This window comes from Myotis lucifugus, unplaced genomic scaffold (assembly GCF_000147115.1).
Source record: "Myotis lucifugus unplaced genomic scaffold, Myoluc2.0 scaffold_10, whole genome shotgun sequence".
NCBI classification, from domain to species: Eukaryota; Metazoa; Chordata; class Mammalia; order Chiroptera; family Vespertilionidae; genus Myotis; species Myotis lucifugus.
In genome coordinates this window covers 9651493-9679483 of record NW_005871058.1, presented here as the reverse complement: position 1 = coordinate 9679483, position 27991 = coordinate 9651493, and the positions used below count along the sequence as shown (strand labels likewise).

The following is a 27991-nucleotide window of genomic DNA, read 5'->3' as shown; positions in this document are numbered from 1 at the left end:
AAAGTTAGTGAGAAATTCATAAGCTTGCACATCCAATGATTCATCTTCCTTAACAGTATTTTTCATTTGTTACAGGTGTGCAGATCAGTGAAAAAGCTCCTGTATCTATCACTTCATTTCTTGGGACAGTGAACTTTGAGAACACGGACCCTTTCTATAGAAGAGGAATTCCTTTTTTTGGCACAGTAGGTTTGACTAAAAATATATATGTTCTCATTTCACTTTCTTGGACCATAGATTGCCCTTTGAAATTTTCTAAACATGTTTTTCCTACTTTCATAACACACTTCAACATTACTACATCTGACATACTGGGAAAAGTCCTAGGCTAAAAGAAAATGATAGATAAAAATATAGCTGTTTCCATATTATATATTTACTTAATGGAACATCTGTCAGAATTTAAGAAAGTTACAATAAATGATTACATTTATGAATAGAACATTTCTTCTCAGTAGAGATGTGACATTTTGAATTTTAAAAATCAATGCTTCTCTCTCTCTCTTTTTTTTTGTACAGCTTAAATTTTCTGGTCCTAATAATGTCCCGATGGTGAACAAACTATTGCAATTGGAGCTCAATGACAAATTTATAGGAAATTACACCACAGACGAGAATGGTGAAGCTCAGTTATCCATTGACACTTCCGATATATTTGATCCGGAGTTCAACCTGAAAGTAAGACTTCAAAGAGTAGACAAGATCCCACAGAGGATTCCAATGTTAGGAATTTTGAACGTTAGGAATCTCTTAAAAGATAACTTATATTGAGAATGTATTTTAACAGAGTTTCAAAATTTAGGGTATTTTATATATTTGCTTGTTCATTAGATAATACATGAGAATACTTATTCAAGAAGATGAGATAATAACAGCTCATAATTTTTATAAACTAGAGGCCTGGTACATGGATTCATGCAGGGTGTGTCCGTCCAGTCTCGCCTAGTCACCCAGTCCCAATTGGGGCCAATTGGGGCCGGCCAGCCGGGGAGGAACCATGGGAGGGCTCCAGGGCGTGTCCAGGCCATCTCTCCCAGTCCCTATCAGCCAGACCCCAGCAGCAAGCTAACCTACTGGTTGTAGTATCTTCCTTCTGGTGGTCAGTGGGCATCATAGCTACTGGTCAAAAGGTTGGTCGAACAGTCAAACAAACAATCGGACACTTAGCATATTAGGCTTTTATTATATAGCAGTGGTTCTCAACCTTCCTAATACCACGACCCTTTAATACAGTTCTTCATGTTGTGGTGACCCCCTACCATAGAATTATTTTAGTTTCTACTGCATAACTGTAATTTTGCTACTGTTATGAATCGTAATGTAAATGTCTGATATGCAGGATGTATTTTCATTGTTACAAATTGAACATAATTAAAGCATAGTGATTAATCACAAAAACAATATGTAATTATATATGTGTTTTTCGATGGTCTTAGGCAACCCCTGTGAAAGGGTCGTTCGACCCCCAAAGGGGTCGCGACCCACAGGTTGAGAACCACTGTTATATAGGATTCTATAACAACTTATTTTCCTTTAAGAAACTAGAAATCGCTCATGAAAATTATTTGACTCTTTTCCTTTGATCATTTTATGCATAGATTAGGAGTCTTGACACTATGATTTCTCTTTTTCTGCTTCTTAAACAGAATTTTACAATTAAACAATTTATCAATGTTTAAGTGTAACTGAAAGACACAGGACCTTAAGGCTCATCTCTGACTTCAATTACAAAGTAAAAATAAATATTTCATTGTAAGCCTAATGAAACAGACATACAATTATGGTCATGTTTTGCATACAAAAAGAGGAGAGTGTTTATGTTATTTTAACTTCCAATAACTTAATATTTAAAGTCAGCCACAAGCTGAGGTTTCTCTCTGCTTTGAAGGGATCAGAAGTCTTTCATTTGGTAGTAATTACTGTCCTTGAAAGATAGCGCTAAGATCCTTTGCTTTCTTTTCTCTTATCAGGCCACATTTGTTCACCCGAAGAACTGCTATGTTCCCACATGGTTGACGCCTGAGTATTTGGATGCCCGTATATCAGTCCCACGCTTTTACTCCCGAACCAACAGCTTCCTGAAGATTGTTCCTGAACCAAAGCAGCTTAGATGCAATCAACAAAAGATTGTTAATGTGCATTACTCCCTAAACAGTGAAGCATACAGGGAAGAGTCAAATATAAACTTCTTTTATTTGGTAAGTCTTGGCTGGTGGATTCTTGGATCTTGCCTGTCTGCTTAGCATGGTACAGTTTAGAACGTGTCCCTCAGTCATGCATGCCAGTCTGAGGAGGCCAACCCCACCTCACTTTGCTGGTGAATGCTATTGGCACCATTAAAAAAAAACCCTCAGAAATAAATGAACACATAAAAAAGACTCAGGCAATTTCCCTAAGGTTGAAAAACTTATTCTTCTGAGTCTGCTATTTTAAGAATTTAATTATAACTCACATCAAGTAAGTAGTTATGCCCCTTTGTAAGAGTAAAATATTAGGCAGATACCAGAGACTAAGTGGAAAGCTGATTTTGATAAATATTAAAAGAAATTAGCCCTTTTTGTTCTGTCCCTATATTTATTTGTTTTGTCTCTAGAAGGCATATTGAAAGGTGAAAAGCTACAGACTTGGAAATTACGACTCCTAATTAAAATCCTCCACCCTCTCCTAGTTTTCATGCAAGTTGGCTGATATTGGACAGATTGTTTAAACTTCCTAAGCCTTAGCTGCCTCGGCTGTATATTTGTAATTGGAAATAGTAAGACATCTACTAGGGCCAGTAGTTTGTGTCAGACAGTGTTAGGAGGGCTTTACATGTGTTAACTCATTAATCACCCTTCTGAGTAGCTCAATTTTACAAATAAAATAACAGAGGCAAGGAATTGAAATGACTTGGCTTATTCAAAGCCAGGCAGGCTAGACAATTTCAGAGCTTTATACAACTCTTACTCAGTGCACTGCATACTATTTAACAAGTTTCTAGCACATAATATACTCTCAATAAATTGTAGTGACTTTCTCTGTTCTTTTCCAAGTTTTGCAAAGTCCATTTTTACTATTTGTTCATAGAAAATATCCTATCCTCCAGATACATCACTAGATTGTTCAGAATTATAGAATTATCACTAGATTGTTGATTATTTAATAATTTTATGATATATTAAATAATATGATTTCAGCTATTGTGTTTTCTTTTTGCTTCACAGATGATGGCAAAAGGGGCTATCTTGCTCAGTGGACAAACAGAAATCAGAGACAAAGGTGTTTACAATACATTTTTTAAATATGTACTCCACCTTCATTTTTCTTTATTTTTAAGAACATGTTATAGTGCTAGAGTCAAAAGGTTAGGTTAGAAGAGTGCTTAACATTACCATTTGTGAATGGAGGGCACTAGTTAGCGTGCTCCAATGTAACTTACTAAATATTTGATGAAGGAGATTTCAGCCAGTTTCTATTATTGCCAGGTGATTAAGTACATTATAGAAAAGTGATGCCCAAAACCTAAATCTCATTATTGACTCAATTAGGCAGTGTTGCTATTTGTATATAGCGTTTCCATTATTTAATTCTTTTGTCTTTAGAGTAAAGCCCAATTTGCTCTTTCTATCCATAAGCCATTCCCTTTTATGTAAGTGTACCCAGTGAGCCAGGAGCCTTCTGGCACTGCACCCGTTGATGACATCTCCTATTCACACAGCCTGGAATGGACAGTTCTCGTTCCCGATCAACATTAGCGCTGATCTGGCTCCTGTGGCCATCATGCTCGTCTACACCCTTCACCCCAGCGGGGAAATTGTGGCTGACACTGTCAAATTCCAGGTTGAGAAATGCTTTAAAAACAAGGTGATTTTTTTTCTATTTCTTGCTGGTCCTGGGTGAGAGGGGTGAGCACTTTTCTCCCTGTCATCTCACTCCTATTAACTTTACAGGGGACTTGCACAATAAATGTTGGTGTGATTAAATTATCAGGGGATAATAGAATCGCCAAACAGAATGAATAAATTTTGGCAGCAATGTCAATCCTGAGATGATGGGAGGATGTCCCTGGAGGGGAAGTGAGGGTGATAGTAGGCCGGAAAATATAGGTACAGAAATCTATAAAGATGTATTTGGAAAAAAACTGAGAATATGCAAATTATATTCATATAAAGTTATCTTACTCGCATTCTTCTCTTCCTCACCTTCAGGTTAGCATCAACTTCTCTGAGGAGCAGGGACTCCCCGGCTCCAACATCAGCCTCTACCTAGAAGCAGCCCCTGACTCCTTCTGCGCACTCCGGGCTTTGGATAAAAGCGTCCTTCTACTGAAATCGGAGCAAGAGCTGTCAGCTGAAAGTGTGAGCTCTCTGATTTCCCAACTTTTATCTAAACTCCTGCAAGTCTAACCCTTCAGATGGTATTTTTGAGATGAAAATACCAAATATTCTCTGTAACTTGTTTTCTAAGTCTTCACTACTCAGCTGGCTTACTTTCACATCTGTTACTTTCTAAATATTTGAGTTGAAATATCAAATATTCTCTTCCTTTATTCCTTCATGGATTATATACTTAATTATTTCTCTCGTCAGACCCAGCACTTAAAACAATACAGAATTCAGTAGATAGTTATAACAGGGTAGGGATCATATAACAATGTGATTTTGAAAAAAGGTAATAGATGTAATTATATGTATGTGGAACGTAGAGTTAAATCTCTGTGTTGGAAGATATGCTTGGCTCCCTAGCGGATTTGGCTCGGTGGATAGAGCATCCGCCCCAGAACTGAAGAGTCCCGGGTTTGATTCCAGTCAATGGATGCTCGTACCTAGCTTGCAGGCTTGATCTCCAGCCCTGGTCAGGGTCCGAGGCAACCAATTGATGTGTCTTTCTCACGTCAATGTTTCTCTCTGTGTGTCTCTTCCCCACTTTTCCACTCTTTGTAAAAATCAATAGAAAAATATCCTCAGGTGAGGATTAACAACAACAACAAAAGATATGCTTGGCTACAATTTAAAGTCATAATCTATTGATTTATCTTATATTTTCATAAGCATTTTCAGCCCAGCAATCCCAGAATTTCACACCAATTTGTTTCAGTTAACTGTTGAATATTTTCCCTTTATTTTTAACACAAGTACATATAAATATGGAAATTTTTTAATTTTATTTTTTATTGTACCTTACCTCTAATATTATTTTGTTTTAGTTTCAGGTGTACAGCATAGTGGTTAGACAGTCATATGCTTTAAAAAGTGGTCCTCCCATTATTCCTAGTACCACCTGGCACCATACACAGTTATTACAATAATTTTTACTATATTTCCTGTGCTGCACTTCACATCCTGTGACTATTTTGTAACTACCAATCTGTACTTTTTAATCCCTTCACCTTTTTCACCCAGTCCCCCAAACCCACTCCCCTCTGGCATCTATCAGTCTGTTCTCTGTATCTTTGAGTCTGTTTCAATTTTAATTGTTTGTTTTAGGAATTTATGATCATGTTTAAAACTAATTTAATAATTTCACAAATGTATTATTAAAATTATGCCTATTGTCCTACTCCAGTTGGACTGCTGTAGCATTTGGGCTATCACAGACTGGGTAGCTTACAAATCACAGATATTTCAGTCTGAGATCCTGATGCGAGCACAATCAAGTGCAGTGTCTCTTCCTGGTGGTAGACTTCTCCTTTATAAGGGCATTAATATCATTCTTGAGGGCTCTGTCCTCATGACCTAACCACCTCCTAAAGGTCCCACCTCCTAATACCATCACATTGGGCATTAGGATTTCAACATATGCATTTTGAGAAGACACGCAGCACCAGTATATTGTAGAAAATGTGCAAAATAAAAGGATAAAAGAGAAAATGTTTTAAAAATCACTCATAATTGTAAAAGTTAGACATATGTACATTTTTGTTGTAATTTTTATTTATTTTATTCAAATTACTAGTATAAGTGAAAGTTTATTTAGAAAGTAACAGATGTGAAAGTAAGCCAGCTGAGCAGTGAAGGCTTAGAAAACAAGTTACAGAGGCAAAAGAAGGGCCCTTGGAGCTTAGGAAAGGGAAAGGCAAAGATAACTCACCTGAGTGGAAAAAGAAGGGGAAGGGTAAAGTATAGGTGTGCTCCTGTGAGAGAGGCATATGTATATATTTCACAAATAAGATCTTGTTGAAAAAATGCAATTTTGTATTTTGCCTTTAACATTCTATAGTAAATCCAGTTTTAAATAAAAATCTATAAAAAATAATTAATAACAATACCTAATAACCATGAATCAAGACATAAACTGCATAATTTTTCCAATGTAAAAGTGTTTTACTAAAGTTTTGTTATGAGAAGGGCAGGTTATCTGTATATTAAGTTCTAGGTTTCTGCTTCCTTTAAGTATCTTAAAAATGTCACTCCCCTATTGCCTTGCTTTGAATATTGCTTTTAAGACTTCTGACATAAGTCTAACTCATTTGACCTTGTAAGTTATTTAATCTTTTTTACCTGAAGGCCTTGAGGGCTGTTTTTCTTTAAATTTTAAATTTTAAAATTGTTTTAGTAAAATACCTGTCAGAATTTATTGTTTGGGGGAAATTTTCCTAAGTACACAGTCACCCATACAATGTGTAAACATAGATCTTTTATTTCCAGAATTCATCTTGAATTATAATTTAAATTTTAATTTTTCCATTGTTTCTTTCCCCCTTCTACTAAAACTTTATAAATATGCTTCATCTCTACCTGCATTCAACCACTTTGCCTATAACCTGTTTTAATTCATTCTTTATTCTCTTTTTTTCCTATGCTACTTTTTAACATTTTCTTTCGATCTATTTTTTTCTTAAGCTCCTAATAATTTAGAGTTTATTTCTCTTTTATCTTACAGCAGTTTTGTTGGAATTCATTTTTTTCCAGTTCTTGATAATTGGTGGAAGAATGACCCAAAAGTGTTGGATTAAATAGATTCAATATTTTTTTTAAAACAAAACCACAATAAATGGTTATGGCACAAATTTTCCAATTTTATAGAAATAAAATGAGTGCTTAAAATCATTGAAAACCATGTGATTTTTTTTCCACAGGTGTATAACCTGCTTCCAAATATAGAACTCTATGGTTATTTCCATCATGGTCTCAACCTTGATGATAGCAAGCAAGACCCTTGCATTCCTCAGAAGGATATGTTTTACAATGGTTTGTATTACATACCTGCAGGCAACTATGAAGATGGAGATACCTATGATATTATCAGGGTAAGAACACTTAAAATTTTTTTATTTATTTTATCTCATTTTTAATGCTCATATTGCATATCTATGTTTTATTATTTATGTAGTTTTTTCCTATTCTTTGAGATAGGGATCAGTAATCCACTTAAAGAACACTCAAAAGTTGTCTTACAAGAAAGAGACATTCATTTCTGTTGATTCTTTTGTTGAAAATAAATTAAGTGGCAGCTAAAAATATAAAACTTCATGTTTGAAGTAATGAGATAGTCTTCAATTTGTTGTGGTAAACCTTATGCAGAAATAGTCAAATAAAGAGTCTAGAATATTATCTGGGCTACCAATTAGATATGCTGAGACCCCATGAAAGGATCTTTATCATTGAAGTCACAGATATAAAGGAAAAAGGGCATCGAATCAGACAGACTTTAGTTTAAGTCCCAGATCTTCAAATTACTAACTATACATTGTATATCTGTGTGTGAGTGTGTATATGTTTGATATTGATTAGGATCATAGTAGTGCTGTTCGTATTTTTCCCTTAAAATTAAGTGAAAAATGATGTTAAATACTTAGCAAAATTCTAGCACATAATAAGTGGTGGATAAATCAGACTATCATTTTTTATTCAAATTAGATATTTTTCATATGTTAAATACAAGTGATTTAATTTCTAACATCTGAGACCTTTGCTAGGAGAGGAAATCTGTATATTTAACACTATAATGTAGCTGATGGACCTGTTTTAGGTGTTGTGTGAAGGAAATGCACAACTTTTCTTTTGTTGTTTGTTTACTTGAAGTCCATGGGTCTGAAAGCCTTTACCAATCTCCATTATCGGAAGCCAGAAATATGTTCAGTAGAGTGGAGGCCATTCTCCGAGAGATCATTGCTAATTGGACCCCTATGTGAACCGATGTACAGTGCCCCCCAACCTAAAATTGCATGTGAGTAATCTAGAATTCTGTGTTTGGGAGATGGCCAAAGGAGTATTTGGGATAAAATTATAAAAAATAGAATTTTACTTGTGAATTATGACAGTTTTTTGGCTACAATTAGACATCAGCAAAGTAGGCAGAATAATGCAGAATGGGAATGGTTTGGGCTAAAAGGAAGAACTGGCTTCAAACATGAGAGGAAGTTTATTTTTATTGGGAGAACACAATATCAGAAGCGTATAGGAGCAGGTAATGTGTGGTGATATGGAAGGACAGTCATTATAAGTGAGTATGATACAAGAGAATGAGGGGTCCTTATGGGGCGTTATATCCTTATTATGTATAGACCATAATTCACAGAATTCAAGGCAGAGGATATTTTGATTCCCAGATAACCAAACAGATGGCATCAGAGCAGTGTGTTCAAATACTAGTCCATTTACCAGTGGAAGACCTGGAAGCACAAAACTCAGTCATAATCTTAGATGAATAAGGCACTTAGGTAGATTTCCAATACAGAAATTTCATCAGGGAAGCAAAATGAAAGAAGGTCATCAGAATAGAACCCAAATCAAAGTTGTATTTCAGATCTGAAAACACTTGAGTAACATCTTTTAAATCCCTCTGGCCTACCATTGAGGATTAGACTAGTAATTTAAGTGGGGTTGATCCTGAAGATGGATATCAGAAACACCACTTGAGAAAAATGAAAGGCCTGACAACTTTATACAAGGATAGATTTGCTGAGTTCAAGAGGCCCTAGAACAGTGATGGTGAACTTTTTGAGCTCAGCGTGTCAGCATTTTGAAAAACCCTAACTTAACTCTGGTGCCATGTCACATATAGAAATTTTTTGATATTTGCAACCATAGTAAAACAAAGACATATTTTTGATATTTATTTTATATATTTAAATGCCATTTAACAAAGAAAAATCAACCAAAAAAATGAGTTCGCATGTCACCTCTGACACGCGTGTCATAGGTTCGCCATCACTGATGTAGGCTGACTATTTGTTGTTAATAATGGGAGAGATATGAGCATCAAAATGCTGATACCTAGATTGAGATACATGTTTATTGACAATGAGCCTCAGGAGCAAATTCTTATACTGCTTCATACTGAGCATACATGGTTAAAGACGTAGCTTATAGGTGTGTGTCATTGAAACACGTATTTTCATTCTTCCAAAATAAAGCATTTCTCTTTTCTTTTACCTGGTGAAGTCGCGAATGAGGACTTAGGCCCTGTGGAATGGGCTATAACAGAAACAGTAAGAACGAACTTTCCAGAGACATGGATATGGGACCTCGTCAGTGTCGAGTGAGCTTTCAACAATTCTCTTTCTGATGTGTCTTTATTTCTATTTTCTTTTTGTTGTTATTTATTAAACATTATTTCTGGGTATATAAAGCAGTGCCACATCTGTAAAATTATCTAATACCATTCATTTGTATGTGCTGACTACATTTTTTTTCTTCAGCATTTTTTTCATTTATCAATTTCATGCATATAGATGTAACATGCCTCAATTTAATAAAGGAAAAAAAACACAATTCCTTGTTTAAAGGAATGTGACCTTTTTAAGGTTAAAGTTTATAGAAATAGAGCTATAACTCATTTGTAACCCTTCGTTAATGCTTGCTTGCTTGCTTATTTATTTATTTATTTGTTTGTTTGTTTGTTTATTTACTTATTCATTTTTGCTTGCTCTGGGCTGAATTTTAGGTGCCAGTTTAGACAAAAATCTCATTTTGGTAATAATCTGTCCTTGTAGTTCCTCAGGTTCAGCAAATGTTTCATTCCGCATCCCTGATACTATAACTCGATGGGAGGCAAATGGCTTCTGTGTGAATGGTGATGCAGGGTTTGGCATTTCGTCAACAATTGCTCTGGAAGCCTCCCAACCTTTCTTCGTCGAAGTGACCCTACCCTTTTCAGTCGTTCGAAAGGAAGAATCTGATGTGGTTGTCAATGTCTTCAGCTACCTGAATACATGTGCAGAGGTCAGTTGTTCCCTTTGCTCTGGAGACCAAATCTAACAAGGGCAAAAAAAAGTACTTAATGTTTTCCTGGAATATGGCCACATTCTTTTGATTCTCCAATGCAAAATGGTACTATAAGGTTATTACTTGTTTCCTTAGTCCTCAAACGAAAACAACTGCTTTAATTCACAGCAGTGATTTAAATACTGCTTTGAGAATGTCAATTCATAGTGATGTGTGTTCTGACTTTTTTATCTTTGTATAAGAGGAGTCATTTGGTATGTTTTATCTCTGCTAACTTAAAACAGGTAAAGCAGAATTTTCTCAAGTTGGGAAGAGGAATAATAATAGCAAAGCATTTAGCATGTCACCCTCATTGCCATGACTTTTTTTTTTTTTTTAGATTTCTGTTCAACTGGAAGAATCTGAGAATTTTGAGGCATATATCAGCACCCCTAAAAACAATGACAGTGAGGTTATTCAAGCTGGAGAGAGGAAAACATATGTCTGGACTCTTATACCTAAGAAGTTGGGTAAGCAGCTATGTACCTATGCCAAACTCTGGTGGAAAACCAACCCATTTTTATTGACCCTATTTTTCTTAAATTGTCTATACAAATAATTTTCTCCATCACAATTTTAATACTACTTTTTAAAAAATTTCCAATTAAAAAGTCTTATTTTTATTAACTAATATCTGGTTGCTAATGTTTGCGTAAAACAAAACTGCCTTTCATTTGTATAAAAGCATAATGTGATCAAAATACAATAGAAATGCTAAATTGCATGACCTATAAAATCTATATATTATCCCAAATGAAGGCCATATTTTCATTAATGCTGACCAATTCCTTTACTTCTCACTTATTCCTTCCTCACCTATCAGCATGAACCCATGTCACTTATACAAAAATTGCTCCTCAATTACAATTGTCAGGATTTGCAAATGTATTAAATACTAGAGGCCCCATGCATGAAATTCGTGCAAGAGTAGGCCTTCCTTCCCGGGTGCCGGCACCAGCTTTCCTCTGGCACCCGGGACCCGGGCTTTCGTTGTAGCCCCAGCTTGGCCCAGAAGGTCATCTAGAAAGACATCTGGTCTAATTAGCATATTATGCCTTTATTTTTATGGATATCACGAGACACCAAAAACCCTGAACACTTAGATGGAGATCAAACACTGAAAAGCATTGTCTTGGTGTATATATTACCTGCAACATAGAAAAAATAAATTTGCAAATATCTTCTTGAAAATATAAGGGAAGGGAAAAGCTAAAAGGATTCTAAAAAACAAAGAATGATAGATGTGGTAGATGCATGATTATCATTATCACTAATTTAAGAAATTAAGTGCCATCAAAATTTTCTTTAGTACCATATTTCATGTACCATATTTATTGTATTATTTCTCTGAGTTTTTAAAATTTATTAAGGTGCCTGGCTGGTGTGGCATAGTGGTTGAGTGTTGACCTATGAACCAGGAGGTCATGGTTTGATTTCCGGTCAGGGCACATGCCTGGGAGGCAGCCAATCAATGATTCTCTCTTATCAATGTTTCTATCTCTCCCTCTCCCTTCTGCTCTGAAATCAATAAATATATTCTTAAAAGTTAAAAATTAGCCCTAACCAGTTTGGCTCAGTGGATAGAGCGTCGGCCTGGGGACTGAAAGGTCCCAGGTTCGGTTTTGGTCAAGGGCATGTACCTTGGTTGCAGGCACATCCACAGAGGGAGATGTGCAGGAGGCAGCTGATCGATGTTTCTCTCTCATCGATGTTTCTAACTCTCTATCCCTCTCCCTTCCTCTCTATAAAAAAATCAATAAAATATATATTTTTTAAAAAGTTAAAAATTAAAAGTTGTATCATTTATTAAAGTGACATTGGTTAAAAATATTGTGTAGGTTTCAGGTGTACAATTCTATAATACATCATCTGTCTACTGTATTGTGTGCTCACCACCCCAAGTCAAATCTCCTTCCATTACCAACAACCAGTATTTTTAGGAGATCGTTTTAGTTCATCTGTGATATTTACCTGCCTAAAACTACTTTTCCTTTTAGATTTTGTTTCTCAATATTTCTAACTACACAAAGTCTTCAAAATTTTTACCCTGACAATTGAGTTAGAATACTGTACTAACTTCTATGGCTTTATGGCAAAAAGTGGGGGACACAGTTCTAAGGGGGAAATATCGAAGGCTTTCTTAAAAAGAAACAAAATACAACAACAAATAAGAACAGTATATTTGTTATACATATTGGTATACAGGCAAATAGGTAATATTAAATCAAAAGAATTAAATCAAAAGTTCTAATTAAGTAAATGAATCACTTATTTAATATAAGGAATCTTAAAACAGGCAAAACAGAATATACCAAATTATTTCCTGTCAGGAGAAAGAATGTATTTTAGTCTAAGCATAAATATGATAGAATTCAGTTCCTCCAATTGAAAATATGGTTCACAAACTCTTTATCATTTCCCATCATAGAAGGGTCCAATGGTCAATTTAATGTATGTTTGGGAATGTTTTCCAGGTAAAGTGAATATCACTGTAGTTGCTGAGTCCAGACAAAGTAGTGCTTGCCCAAATGAAGATGAGCAGCAAAATCTAAACTGGGAAGATACTGTGGTCAAAAGTTTGTTGGTAGAGGTATGTACATGCAAAGCTATCAAGCTCTTCCAGATGAGAAGTAGTATCTAATAGGTTAAATATTAAAAGACATTCTCTTTGAAGAGACTTAATTGACCAGAGTTACTTTTGACACAGGACATGTCATCTGACCCAGAATAGCAAAACATCACTTAACACTTAGCAGATTTTTTCTCTGCTCCTAACTCATGTTTCCTGTACACTTATTTTTATTCCCTTCTCCTTTTTAATTGACTCCAATCCAAGGCAAATCTACTTGCCTTACAATCCTATGTAGTTTCCATCATCCCCACCTGCAAAAAAACTTTGTCTATTGGAGATGCTAAACACTATCAGCATCTGTCATGTCCCCAAACGACAACAAAGTTATCTTTATCCAAAATATGGCCGCACAGGGCCTAAAACGGATGTTGGTAATGTACAGTGACTTCCAGATATAAACAGAAGGGGACAGTGAATGAATCGCTCCCGAGGGCAAACATGTCCAGCCATACCTATGTAAGTTCATACTTGATTACTTTTCCTTCATGAAAAGGTCACCCAGACTCATTACTTTGTGCTTGTTTTTGTTTACTCTTTGACAGCCCGAAGGTATTGAAAAAGAAATGACTCAAAGTTTCTTTATCCATACAAAAGGTAAGAGGATCTTTTAGGGGGTAGACTTAGTCCTAATGAAGATTTATCAACATTTGTCATGTCGAGTTCCCCAGAGATTTCATTCTAAATACCTAATGGGGGATTATTTTTTTCACTTCCTAAGTTTATGGTATAATTTTTGCCATAAAAATCTATAGTATTTATGGTGTTTTATTTTATTTTTAGTTCACCCAACTCATTGGTCTGCCTCAAACTATTTTTCCTATTTTATATATTTTCTGCTTCTCTTGTCATATGATTATGACAAACTGTGGGGCAGTGGTAAATCAAGATTATGCCCAAATCACACATAATCTGACCTTTGCTTTTGTACTCTTGGGATGAAACAATCACTGCCCTTCAATTGCTTGCCTAATGGCCTCACAGTACTGTTTTATCTGGTTGATAATGATATGATTTTAATGACTAATAGGTATCTCCAAGATTTACCTAGTGTGTGTGCTATGTTATATGTCATAGTCAGCAGTTTTTGACATTTTTTAGATTTAAGTAGTATAGGCACTAAACTAATGGAGAATAGTGGCCATATCTAACATACAGATGCATATACCATTTTTTGAATGTATTGTTATTCTAAACTAGATCAAAACCTCAATTTATGTCTCCTAACAAGCAACTTGTAAAATTTTTTTAAAAGGAATATATTTTATCATATGTTTGTCCCACAAGTCTTTTTCTATTGTTTATGAAAGGAAGCCATCACATTGTTTATTTTATTGATATTTTCTTTCCAGGCACTAATGTCTCCATGTCAGTGGTTTTGGATTTGCCAGATAATGTGGTAGAAGGATCAGCCAGAGCCTTTATCACTGTTGTGGGTACGTTGGTTAAATTTTGTGTTTCACAATGATTTGAAAAGTCTTGACTGAGGTGGTCTGTAAAAATTCCTTAAAATAACAGGATGGAGAGATTTTTCTGATGCTATCCATTAGAGCAGAGTTATTATTGAGGATTATCCTCTAAACTTGTTTTCATATGAGGATCTGAAGGAATTATAGCATCATTTTCAAATCTGTGTCTCTAGGAAACATTTGTTCTGGTGGATGATCGTTGGTGTTTAGAAAACAAAGAGTTGTATTATATTAATATGAAATATTAAATTCCCCTTTGGAGAATCAGAATAATCTTTGCTTGTTATAAAGGCTGGAAATATCCCCAGTAATAGGAGAATTCTGTTTTTCAACAGTAAAACTTGTTTATCTATCATTAGCATTAACACTTTGGGGGAAAGGGATGAATTACAGTTCATAGTTCATAGGGTCAATTTCTCAAAAACAAAGAAGCAAGCAAACATAATTTTTTAACTTTCTCTTTCCTGGTAATGAAATTTTTCAGAAACAGTTTTCATACCAGAAACCCCATTAGTTTGACCCTTCATATCTGTCTCCTTTTCAGAATTACTTCATGAAAATTTTCCTTGTTTCCACCTTTTAGACTCAATTTTTAGATATTTTCACTATGCCTCTTTAATTTATAGTTATTAATGGTCAGATGCCAACTTTAAGTGACAGCAACTTTCTGCTTTTCCTATTTTTAGGGGATGTTCTAGGTCTCGCGATGCAGAATCTTGAGAATCTCCTGCAAATGCCCAGTGGAAGTGGAGAGCAGAATATTGCCCTCCTAGCGTCTGATACTTACGTCCTTGACTACCTGCAATCTACTCAACAATTGACAGAGGAAGTTAAATCTAGGGCTTTCTCTTTCTTATCTAACGGTGAGAAGGTTCAAGTAATTTCTGCCCATAATAGATGAAATTAGTTGTTCCTATATCCAGATGTCAAAAAGCTATTATTATGAGTTAGTCCCGTGGGGGAAAAATGGATCTGAACTGAGGTATATTCTGAGTTTGAACTATGTTTTTGTTTGTTTTGTTTTGTTTTGTTTTGTTTTGTTTTGTTTTTGGTATTTTCGAGATTTTTTAGACTTTAATACCTGTGTGGTCATTTGGTTTCACAATGTAACACTGCAGCATTTCAAATTATGAGTTCAGGTTTTTGGACCTTGAGAGCTTGTTTGGAGGTTCTAGCAGGGGAGCGCAGCTACTCGTATACCCTTGACCGAAGACCGGTCCTCTCCTGTGGGGGGAAGGTCGTCCTCTTCGACCGAGCGCGCAGCTTCGGGAGGGACGAACATGGATCGGTGAGGGAGGAGGGGGACACCCGCCTAGCCAGCCAGATCAGCCGAATCAACCCTGGCGATCAATGGGGTGACAGATGTCGCAGCCAGATCGCCCTCACATCCGAGTTCAGGTTTTTTTAGTGCCTAATATTTTGCCAAGTTACTTTGTGTGTTACTGTTGCTGTTATTAATAGTAGCTAGAAATGGTTCATTTATCAACTTCTATATTTATCTTTCAATTGTGTTTCATTGCAATCAAGTGATTGAATTTGTGTGCAGAAAAAAATGCATAAACCTTGTAAAAATGTGATGTTAAGGAAAAGTCAGAGGTATGATTTATTTGGGTTTTCTTTTCAGAAAGATAACACAAACAAAATGACCTTAATGAAATTTTGTAAATGCCAATTATTGAGCTAGGCTCAGTCACATGTAATATCTTTTTTTTGGGGGGGGGGGGATTTTATTATTTTACTGTTATAACCATATTGTCACATAGCATCATTAAACCCTGACAAGGTAGAAGTTATTTTTTCTCAATATAGATACAGAACCTGAGTTTCAGAAGTTAAATTGAAATGATCATCTAGTAATTTATGTCTAACACCAAAACACAAGGCTCATATACTACATCATCCTTTTTCTTCTAACTTTCTTATATTATAAAATAACTTCCTACAATGTTGTATTTTAGGCTATCAAAAGCAGCTGTCTTTCAAGAACATTGATGGCTCATATAGCATGTTTTGGCGGAGGAATCAGAAAGGAAGCATATGGTGAGACATGAAAATTTTATCTTAAATAATGTAGAAATGATCTGAGGAGGGCTTATGAGAGAATGAGAGCAATTGAGTTCAGTGGAAATATAAAAGCAAAGTGGGTTTCAAAGTGAATTTACAGAGGCGAATCAGATAATACTAAAACAGTTGGTAATTCCAGTTCTAATGCAGTATACTTAGAGTCTCATGGCAAGTTTAATGAGAGCTCCTCTACTTCCATAGCTTGTTAACTCCATGGAAAATGCCACAACTCAGTCTGCATTTCTCAGAGTCCCATGTTCATTCAGGAGAGGAAAATTAGATGTCCCCAAAGCATTGAGTTACACCCACTCTCTCGCCACATAAGGATAATCTAATGAACTATGTATCGAGAACTGTGTGTATAAACACGCTGGAAATTACCTACTCTTATTTTCACATATTGCTATTCAAAACATCTTATTGCCCCGAAGGAAAGAGCCGCTATCAATACTCATTAGTCAACATTAGCCAAATTGGATGCACCCATTACCCAAAGGGGACAATGCTGATGAATGTGTGGAGTAACTGACATGATCATTTCCTTCTTATTCAACTTTTGTCCAACGGGTGGTGTGCATTACAGGCTCAGTGCCCTTACTTTTAAGACATTTGAGAGAATGAAGAAATATGTTTTCATTGATGAACAAGTTCAACAACAGACCTTCATCTGGCTTTCAAGCAAACAGGAAAGCAATGGAGCCTTTAAAAGTGATGGCAAGATTTTCCACAATGCCTGGGAGGTGAGAGATTAACAGTAGTATGTTTTCCTTGCTCCTTTGTCTTGCCTGCCTTCCCTGCCTCTGGCCTAACTAGCCTGGAACATGAATATTTTTTCTTGTGAATATTACCTTTTCTGAGTCTGCTGAGGTCATAGGCCTGTGGTGTATTAGTCAGCAGCATCACTGCTAGATATAGCTCCTCATGAATCTATTATTTGCCTTACTGTCTTTAGCCCTTCCATAGAAGCAATCTATTTTAAGATATAAACTAGAAAGAGAGGGATGGGGGAGAAAAGGAACTTAGAGAGGAAACATTCATAAGTTTGGAGCCAGAAGATATATTAAAGGAGGGGCCTTGAGTAAGTCATTCATTCCTATTCATGGGAGACAAAAAAATTTAGGGGGAATATCTAGTAAATTACACTGTATCAATGAAGCACTCTCCCAATACCTTCTCAAGTCAAAGCATGAAGGCCTACCTTGCCCTAAGTCAAAAAGCAGATGAGATGATGTATGTCTGACAATAATCACTCCTTCCCTTTTCTGTCCATCTTTAGGTAAATCACTAGCATTCTCCATCCTGTTTTCCTTTGTAGACTGCTGCCCACCTCCATCCCCTCCTCTGTGTCCTTGATTCTCCTAACATTTGTATTTACTTCTATAAATCCCTGCTCGTGATATTTTATCGTGCCCTGATAGCCTCTGGGATATCCTGGGCTTTTCTCTTGTGTCCTTCCTCATAATCACCACTTCTATTTTTGGATTTTTGGAATGTAAAGCTAATCCACTTCAAAATATAGGTCAATAGCAACTCCGGATGGTATTTAATTTTAATGTGAATTGTTTTCACATTGCCTTACGATTATGTAGTATGGGGAAATGTCTTTGAATTATGTCAAACCTACTCCTCACAATAGGAGGCCCCTGATAGAGAATAGCACTTGTTCCTATGTGGGAAAACAGAATTTTTCATGTTCTCTTCTAAAATATCTCCACATTTCTTCTTAATGGCTTCGTTACTGGTCCCTACATCAGTTTGTCTGATCTTACCCAATCCTTTTCCATAACTCTGTGTGTGTCCATTTTAAATTGGGTCAGAGAAAGAAGCAAGGAGAAAAATAAAAACCTGCACTGCAGGGGAATGGTGATACAGCCTGCTACAGCTTAAGTGTGTGCTGTGGGTCCCCACATCTTATTTTAGGGCCCGACATCTCCAGTTATTTACACCTTAATAACTGAGCTCCTCAGAAGTCTCTCTCTCTCTCTCTCTCTCTCTCTCTCTCTATATATATATATATATATATATATATATATATATATATATATATATTAAAGAGAAGTCACCTTTTGCTTAAATAAATAAAAAAGAATTTAATATTAGATCAGTGGACCCCAAATGTCTTATGAATGTTATTTGCTTCAGTATCACTAGAACACCCATTAAAATTAATTCCCCTATATCGTATTCCAGACTTTTTGAATCAGAATCTCTTGTTTGAATACTGGTTTATTTCATAAGTTCCCCAGGGTATTTTTATGCACAGTTTGCAAACCATATAACTTATAAATGTTTTTCTAAGTTTATACTGCAATTATATATGTGATTAAGTATAGTTGAGATTAATTGTATGTTTTATTTCATTATTACATTGGGTCTTGATGAATTTTTATTCAAACAGCATGATTATTAACAACTTAATTTAAAAATTACACATTTTCAAGTGTTTATGAATAATGGTAATTGTTTTCAGTGTTTCTTTTATACTTTGTCTCACTTCAGAAGGATAGCTGTTCTTTTGTGCTCTACCATCCTGTAGGACTCATTGTTCCTTTGTGTTTAGGGAGAAGAAGAAGAGGAGGAGGAGGAGGACATTTTACTCACTGCATATATTGTTGGAGCATTCCTTGAAGCTGGGCTCAATTTCACTGTAAGGATTCCCATCATCTTTTCGTTTCAGTCAGCTGCACGCATATTAAATAGACTGTGAAAGAAGAGTGATTTGAAATTCTTACAACAGATGGAACATCAAAAGAACATTTCAATCATTACCTCTCTTTGAGTTGATGTTACTCAAGCTATTTTTCATTCATAGAAATCTTTGATGAACACTATTGAGTTTTTCCCTAGGGAGAATATACAGATCTACACACAAAAGAGTTTTCCATACCACTTCCAATACTTACAGATCTTCTGAAGTTCAGCCATGAATTTTAGATTAAGAACCCGTGCACTAAGTATAACCATAACCTAGATTCTCTTTCTTTAACCAATTCAATGTGTAGACATTTCAACTTAAGTGTTGTTCATCTTGGCTGCCTCCTAATCCAAAGGTTAAATTATCTGATTGTACACTCTGTTCCTAAAAAAAGATACTGGGAACTTTCAGGATCATTGTTTATCTCAAAAATCATCTTTAGAAATATAAGCTCCTATTTTAAGTATTAGAATAACACATCTTAAGTAAATGTGTATTCTTTGCCACATATAAGAAATTTATATTGTTAACTGAAATATGACTGATCAGATATAGAAAAGGCATTTTTAGATTATTTAAATTTTATTTCTCAAACTCTAGTAATCCATCCAAAATTAATTTTATTGACACTTATAAAGAAAAATACATATGCATACATATGGACAGGTTTGTATATTTTAAGATACATAACCTAAGATATAAAGAATGATTAGTTTCTTCAGCAAGATTGTGAAGTGTTCGTATATAATTTTAAAATATGTTGTTTTTCTACATGACTAGTTTCCTGCTCTGCGACACGGGCTCTTTTTCCTGGAGGAGGCATTGGAAAATGGTGTCACCAATGGCTATAATCATGCAATGCTGGCTTATGTTTTTGCATTAGCTGGAAAAGAGGAGCAGGTGGAATCCTTACTCCAGGTCCTGGATCAATCTGCTACCAAAGAAAGTAATTATTATTTACTTTTTCTAATAGAGATGACCTTGGGAATAAAGTGATGAAACTTCCTTAGCATTCATATAGGAACACTCTCTTCACTAGTATATTTTTATTTCCCTTATGGAATTTCCAAATGGCCCTTTGTCTTTAAAGAATACTATATATTTTCTACTAGTTTCTTTTTAAATGAGTGAAATAAAGTAAATCAAGCATAGTGACCATACCATAGATAATAAAAACTGCTTGTAAAACTTAATCACATACCACTTTTGACCTTAAGAAGTTGCTATATTCATTTCATAAGGCTGCCATATAAAATACCACAGACTAGACGGCTTAAATAATAGAAGTTTATTTTCTCATGGTTCTGATGATAGAATTCCAGGATCAAGGTGTCAACAGGTTTGGTTTCTTCTGAAGCTTTATTCTTGGTTTGTAGATAACCATCTTCTCTCTCCATGTTCACATTGTTGGTTTTTTCTGTGTGCATGCACCCCTGGTGTCCCTTTCATGTATCCAACTTTCCTCATTTAAGGACACTAATTAGATTGGATTAAGGCACACCCTAACCGCCTTGTTTTTACTTAATCACCTCTTTGAAGGCCTTATCTCCAAATAGAGTCATGTTCTGAGGTTCTGGCATTTAGGACTTGAACATGTGAATTTTGAGGGATACAATTCAGTCCATAACAGAGGCCAAGAATGGAATTTGCATCATTCTTATGTGTAATCAGTTCTCTTTATAGGGACTGTGTTAAAATTCTTTCTTTTTCTCAGATAATGTAATATATTGGGAAAGAGCTAAGAAATCCAAGACAGAAGCACCCCCATCCTTTATTCCTCTGGCACCTTCTGCTGACACTGAGAAGACTTGCTACGTGCTGTTGGCCATCATTTCCCAAAAAGCTCCTGACCTCACCTATGCTAGTCAGATTGTGCAGTGGGTTGCTCAACAAATGAATTCCCAAGGAGGCTTCTCTTCCACACAGGTAATTGGTGTGAGCCTGGTACTAATAACAATATTTGACAGCAAAGGTAATCATAGAAAATACCTGCAAAGATAAAGGATATTTGCTGTTTAAATCCTATTATAGTCAGTTCACAATGGTTTATTGGTCACTTCTTGTGTATCAGGGACTCTACTAGGAATTATTTATGTACAGATTAATAAAATGAGGTTCCTTTTCAAGGAATTTTGCCTGACCTATATCTCCATTTACACAGTAAAAATAAAATGTAAGTCTAGAAGGGATTGTTGTCAGAAACACCAGAGTCTTGATGATAAGTTAGATAGCTGATGATATTAGTTAAAGTACATATCAACCAAGAAGAAGTATTTTGCTTTATTTCTGTTGTCTGCACTTTGGGAAAAAACAGATGAAATGAGTGCATAACAGAAAAAAATAGTTATGAAAAACAATTATGTATATTTTTCCTTAGCAGGAAAAATAATTTTAAATGCAAAGACATGCAGTTTTACTCCCACAGGGAAAATCATCACTTCCCTCTTCACTTTTTTTCGGTCTTGGCTTCTGACTAAAACCATGTTTGTGAATCTCCTAACAGCTATCTCCAAATACAATCACATTCTGAGGTTCAGACTTCTCTCTTTGAAGATAGTTGGGTATAAGCATTGTCCAAGGCAGGTTAATTACATAACATCTTGATTTTTCAGAAAGTGTTTGGCACTACTAACAAAAACAGAGATTATACTTTATATAATTCTTAAGAAAAATAAAATTTGATTAAGATTTGTAGAAGAAAATCAATTTTAATGGTAGAAAACTAGCACAAGCAAATATATGTTCCTGTCCTTTAGGATATTGCTTCTTATTGTTTTACTAGAGGCCCAGTGCACAAAATTCATGCACAGATAGGGTCCTTAGGCCTGGCCACCGATCAGGGCCAATTGGTGCCTTCCAGCTGCCAGCCAGGCCCTTCCTTTGTTTTTTACCACCCCCTGGTGGTCAGCACACATCATAGTGAGTGATCGGTCTCCCAATCTAACTCCCATGGGGACAATTTTCATATTAGGCTTTTATATAGAGAGATTGATCTGTTTTAGGAATGGTTCCATGGACTGATTTAAATTTCATTGTTAATGATAACTAATACTGCAGCATAATGGAGTTGATACTATAGGTTGTACTCTTCCCTGCAGGACACTGCCGTCTGTCTTCTTGCCATGACCCGTTACATGAAGCTAACATTCTCTAATGGTCAAAACAATGTCACCGTTAGCAACGAAGAATCCAGTGAGACTTTCCAGATTGACGATGACAACCGCTTACTAGTCCAACGTTCAGAACTACCAAAAGCATATGGAGAATACACAGTAGATGTAGAAGGACAAGGTTTTGCATTTATTCAGGTAATGGAAGTCTACATGAATGTTGCCAGTAAAAAGATCAGGCTATCAGTTCAGTTATATATGAAGTGCTATTTTACCATTTTACAGAATTCCATCATTATTTCTACTCATTCTCTCATTGATATGCTCTACTTAATAGCTGAAAATGCTAGTTATTTTATGAAGAGGTATTTAATCTTAAAGATAACTGGGTAACTGGGAAGTTTCTTGAGGAATGTCACTGTTAAAAAGCATTCTGATATTTGTATTAAATTATGTTGTTAAAGATTCGTGTGTATTCTGAAAACTAAACAATTACATTTAGCCTTATTCCCTGATAAGTAGAGATATAAAATAATGTACATTAATCATGGAAATAAGAGAAATAATAAGTCCTTCAGATTTTCCAAAGAAAAAGTGGATGTATTTTTTTTAATGATTTGTTATCTTTCCTAGGCTACCCTTAGGTATAATGTGCTACCATCTGAGAAGGAATCTGGATTTTTCCTTTCCTTGGAAATGGTAAAGAAAAACTGTTCAGATAGATTCCAGAGTAATTTTGAACTGACAGTAACCGTCAAGTAAGTGTCCATTTTAATATCAACTCCCAGGTTAGAGAGAGGGTAATATATATATATATATATGTAATTATTTTAGACAGTAACAAAATATGAACAATAGTAACCAATGATGATTTTATTTGTTGGTGCATAATTTCTATAGCATAGCCACTTTATAGCATTCTCACAATTTAGTACATCTTAAACTAAATCAGAGCTAGAATTATGCAAATATAATTTATATTGTGTGCAAGTAAAATCTGCAAGCTTCTGACACACTAATACTGCAACAATGCTTCCTCTTTTTTGTATAGAAATTCTGTCAGTTTTGGACAATAGAGATACTATATTTTTTCCACCTAAAAACACAGACAGGAAGGCCTAGAGGACAAAACCTACAAATGCTATTTTATAACTGTACAGAATAAAATTTCAGATTTTTATTTTCCAGAGTAGGAAAGCAAAATAAGTATCTTAAAATATAAAATGTAGACACCAAAGAGTTTTAACCTTAGTTAATATGTGAATAAACACTGAGAAAAATTAGTTTGAAGGATTTTCTTAGGATTTCCAAATGATAATATCATTAACACCAGAGCTAAAATAAGAACTAAATACATTTTGAAACTTTTAACCTCATGTCCCAATAAAATATGAAGTGTTACAGACACAGCCTAGATCTCTTAGGGATATGTCTATGATTCTGCCAATATCTCACTTTCTAAACAAAGATTTTCTTTAAGTTTTGTCCAAATCTAAGGCTACTATTGGTATATGTAATATCAATTTACAAGCTTTGTTTATAAGTTCTGTCTTTGAAACTTCAGGTAATCTTAAAAGCAGGGTTTGGGTAGATTCCAGTTTCAAATAATTCATTATTTACTCCAACTTATGTTGCTTTGTCTCGTCTCATGCATTATCATTCTAGTTATGCCTATTCTAAGATGTTTAGGAGTGACTTTCTTGCCCAGCTGATGTGGCTCAGTGGTTGACCCATGAACCAATAGGTCACCAGTTCGATTCTCACTTGGGGCACATTCCTGGCTTGCAAACTAGATCCCTAGTAGGGGCATGCAGGAGGCAGCCGATTGATGTTTCTCTCATTGATGTTTCTATTTCTCTATCCCTCTCCCTTCCTCTCTCTCTCAAATCAGTAAAGACATATTTTAAAAAATTAAATAAATAAAAAAAAGAATGACTTTCATCAGGTATTTTTTTCTTCAGCTGTGCCTTTCCTCCAGACCTATGGCTAATTAGTATGTTTGTACCCACAACCCTGATGGTAAAATAAGTCACTTTTCTAAACTGATATCTACATTGTGCTTTGTTTTAAATTTCAGATACATTGGAATGCGCAATATCTCCAAAATGGTCCTTGTTGATGTAAAAATGCTCTCAGGATTTACTCCAGTCATGTCATGCACTGAGGAGGTAAATAATAGAAGTCCAATCTTTCAGCACAGGAAAAGCAATAGTGTATAGAAGAAATAACTGGTTAGCGAAACCAAGCTGTGGAATTCTTCATTTAAACAAATTTATTCATACTTCACATTCTCATTTTTGCTGTAACAGTGGAGGGGTGGTGTTATTAACTTAGAGCAATTAACAGACATTATTTTCATAGCTTATAATCTATTTCTTACTTTAATTCTACTAAACTTATGCAAACATAATGGCACAATGGAACATTCCATAATATAGGTTCCTGACAATTGGTTAAAAAAATTATGAAGTATTCAATACCAGAATAATACTCTTTAATATTTGTTCCCCATTCTTCCCTGACAATTTCTTCAAAGCTTGAAAACAATGGCCAAGTGATGAAGACTGAAGTCAAGAATAACCATGTTCTTTTCTACTTGGAAAATGTAAGTTGAGCAATAATTTTTCCATGGTTTGTTCTTTTTTTTCTTCTGAGGGTAATTGGATGAGTCTATTTCTTGTAGATATACATGACAGGGTTTCTCAAAAATATGGGACATTAAAGATTATCAGTGGTCTTCTATCCCAGTGCTCATCTTAACCCTGTTAACTCTAATGTTATTTCATGTGTCTTGACTGCCTGACTAGGTAATTCTCAAGTTTAGAAACATAATTTCCCTGTTTTTCACTCCTCACGGCATCTAACATAGTCTGGTCATAGAGTAGATGTATAATTCTTTTATAGTTTTGACTTGAACTCCAGTGAAGGTGGCATGAGTTCTAGAATCATTCTTTCTATGTGTATATCATTACCATTCACATGAATGCCTGCATTATTGCTTTCAACTAAATTTCTTGCACCTCAATATAAGCAATGGAACTTAAATTTATATACAAGTTAATGTTACCTAATTATTTAATATTAAGTTATTACATAAAATTATATAAGATATTAATATCATAGATCTATTTAATTGGGTAGATCATGAACTCTTAGAGATATTTTCTCAGGGATTTTGTTTCCACATCTACTCTGATGTATTTGTAATTTGTGTCTTTATAGGTTTCTGGTACAGCAAAGAGTTTCACTTTCTCTGTTGAGCAAAGCAACCTTGTGTCCAACATTCAGCCAGCCCCAGTTATGGTCTACGATTATTATGAAAAAGGTAGGCAAGCAACAACCATGCCCTAAAGCTACTGAACATCATATCTAAATCTTAACAATCCCTGAGCTACCAAATTTTCCAAAACCACCTTCAGTCTACAAAGACTATACAATAAATGGTTTTGTACTGATTTTTTTTTACTTCATGATATATCTACAGAGTGGACCAGTTTCCAATTACAGAGTTTTTCAAACCTAGAATCCTTTAGACACAATGTGCAAGAGCATCCCTGTCACTTGAAATATAAACTATGTTAAGTGTCAACTCCTTTTTGTTGTTGTTGTTACTGACAAGACTTATCATTTTATGCTACCCTTTATGAATTTCAATTTGAGAAGGGGAATGGACAATATTCTGAAATGTTATAGGAAAATGTTACTAGATTAGGTTCCAAACCAATTACTAAGATGCCATAGAGACCACACAAAATTTCCCTGGATTGTTAGTGATATCATTTCCTTGTTGAATGTCATACAAAGTTTGTCAGGAAGTATTTGAATTCTGGCTCTGTTCTTTACTAATAGAATATATTTCATCAAGTGCCTTAAACTTTATTTTAGTCTTCACTGGAAGATATATTTTTATTAATTTTTAGAGAGATAGGAAGGGAGAGAGAGAGAGAGAGAGAGAGAGAGGGAGAGAGAGAAGAGAGAGAAACAATGATGTGAGAGAAAAACATTGTTGGTTGCCTCCAGTACATTCCCCAACCGGGGAATCAAACCCGCAACCTAGGTATGTGCCCTGACCAGGATTGGAACCTGCAACCTTTTGCTATAAGGGACAATGCTCCTACCAACTGAGCCACCTGGCTAGGGCAAGTGCCTTAAATTTCAATAAGATATTGTTGAATTTCAAAAACAGAAGTGATTGGCTCTCTTGCAAAATTACTGAAAAGATTAGACCTAATGTATCTACAATTGTCTGACTTAACTGATTATAGAAAGTTGGAGATTTAATAAGGATAAATTTTTCCTTTATTTTCCAGATGAATATGCCATTGTTTTCTACAATGTCAACAGTGTTTCAGTTTCCCAATGAGAAAACAAAGCACAGAAAAAGGTAAGGAAATTGTGTATCATAAAACACTGAAAACACATCTGGTAAGCAAATGAAAACCTAAAGATAGCAATGAATGACACAAAGAGAGGTCTCTGGCATTTATGGAGGTTGGGATATTGGATGAGTATTCTCATAGTCATTAAGATTTTATTAATTTCTTTAAAATAGCTTGAAAGAATGTGTAGCTATGTATATGCTTTTTACAAATTTCTCATTTAAAAAAATCTCTCATTTTTGTTTTATAAGTTGATAGGTCATTATATATGCATGCACATCTATTTATACATAGTCATGTATCTGTTAAATGTGTATGTGGGTGTATTTGTGTGTATATAGGTATGTTTGTATATTTATATATTTATTTATATTTCATTATGTTTTTAAATCCCAGGTGGAAAGCTATTTGCTTTGAACAAACTTATCCTTCTGAATCAACTGAAAGAAACCACTCATAGTCTGTAACCTGTTATACTTCTCAGATTTTATTTCCTTATTACCCATTAAATGCTGTGATTTCACGTTTGAGTCTATGACTTTTTTTTCTTTCAGTACTTCATTCATAATTTTCATCCTAGAAAACACAGGACTTCATTTGGTAGCAAACTATATATTATTGTCAATACTAAATTCAAGTTTTTAGACATTGTGACATACAGAAAATATGGAATCCCCAACATCCAGAGAAAGTCAGAGTTGATGAGGAGTAGAGAAAGAGACTAAATTGAAGAGAATTTCATGTGAGTTCAAGAAAACGAAAATAAAAACCAAAACACAACAAAAACACACAGAAATATTTCAGTAAAAGATTATCAAAAAATGAGGGGGGCATTGGTAGGGGTGGGCAAACTTTTTGACTCGAGGGCCACAGTGGACCGGAGGGCCGGAACAAAAGCATGGATGGAGTGTTTGTGTGAACTAATATAAATTCAAAGTAAACATCATTACATAAAAGGGTACGGTCTTTTTTATTTTTAGTTTTATTCATTTCAAACGGGCCGGATCCGGCCTGCGGTCCGTAGTTTGCCCACGGCTGGCTTAGAGAGTCACAAATTGACTGATGGATGGACTTAGTGAATTTATGTTTATGATTGAGAAGGTAATCCAAGGGCATTTTATCATAATAAATTATTTTTCTTTTTTCTGAGCTTATCACTTATTACTGAAAAGTGATACTCGAAGTCTGTCCTTTGCTTAATCAGCCCTGGGCAAATTACGGCCTGCGGGCCGCATCCGGCCCATTTGAAATGAATAAAACTAAAAAAAAAAAAAAAAAGACCGTACCCTTTTATGTAATGATGTTTACTTTGAATTTATATTAGTTCACACAAATACTCCATCCATGCTTTTGTTCCAGCCCTCCGGTCCAGTTTAAGAACCCATTGTGGCCCTCGAGTCAAAAAGTTTGCCCACCCCTGGAACACTACTATCCATGTAATGAATTCAGATTGAAAAA

The 27991-nt window shown here is 35.1% G+C and overlaps 1 protein-coding gene across 1 annotated transcript in view; it reads left to right on the top strand.

Moving 5' to 3' along the window:
• Positions 1 to 27056, top strand: part of LOC102419763 (ovostatin homolog 2-like) — a 37056-nt gene extending 10000 nt beyond the window's left edge. Inside the window, exons 10-36 of the mRNA XM_014451667.2 lie at positions 76 to 185; positions 520 to 678; positions 1971 to 2198; positions 3204 to 3258; positions 3698 to 3843; positions 4188 to 4337; positions 7058 to 7228; positions 8004 to 8148; positions 9366 to 9462; positions 9917 to 10145; positions 10528 to 10657; positions 12662 to 12777; positions 13362 to 13413; positions 14169 to 14252; positions 14972 to 15148; positions 16244 to 16325; positions 16933 to 17089; positions 18910 to 18996; positions 19825 to 19990; positions 20759 to 20970; positions 22143 to 22352; positions 22788 to 22912; positions 24232 to 24322; positions 24691 to 24759; positions 25377 to 25479; positions 26465 to 26538; positions 26930 to 27056. Of these exons, the coding sequence (XP_014307153.1) occupies positions 76 to 185; positions 520 to 678; positions 1971 to 2198; positions 3204 to 3258; positions 3698 to 3843; positions 4188 to 4337; positions 7058 to 7228; positions 8004 to 8148; positions 9366 to 9462; positions 9917 to 10145; positions 10528 to 10657; positions 12662 to 12777; positions 13362 to 13413; positions 14169 to 14252; positions 14972 to 15148; positions 16244 to 16325; positions 16933 to 17089; positions 18910 to 18996; positions 19825 to 19990; positions 20759 to 20970; positions 22143 to 22352; positions 22788 to 22912; positions 24232 to 24322; positions 24691 to 24759; positions 25377 to 25479; positions 26465 to 26517 (3404 nt within the window). The 3' untranslated portion in view covers positions 26518 to 26538; positions 26930 to 27056. The remainder of the gene's footprint in view (positions 1 to 75; positions 186 to 519; positions 679 to 1970; positions 2199 to 3203; positions 3259 to 3697; positions 3844 to 4187; positions 4338 to 7057; positions 7229 to 8003; positions 8149 to 9365; positions 9463 to 9916; positions 10146 to 10527; positions 10658 to 12661; positions 12778 to 13361; positions 13414 to 14168; positions 14253 to 14971; positions 15149 to 16243; positions 16326 to 16932; positions 17090 to 18909; positions 18997 to 19824; positions 19991 to 20758; positions 20971 to 22142; positions 22353 to 22787; positions 22913 to 24231; positions 24323 to 24690; positions 24760 to 25376; positions 25480 to 26464; positions 26539 to 26929) is intronic.
• The last annotated feature ends 935 nt before the right edge of the window (positions 27057 to 27991 follow it).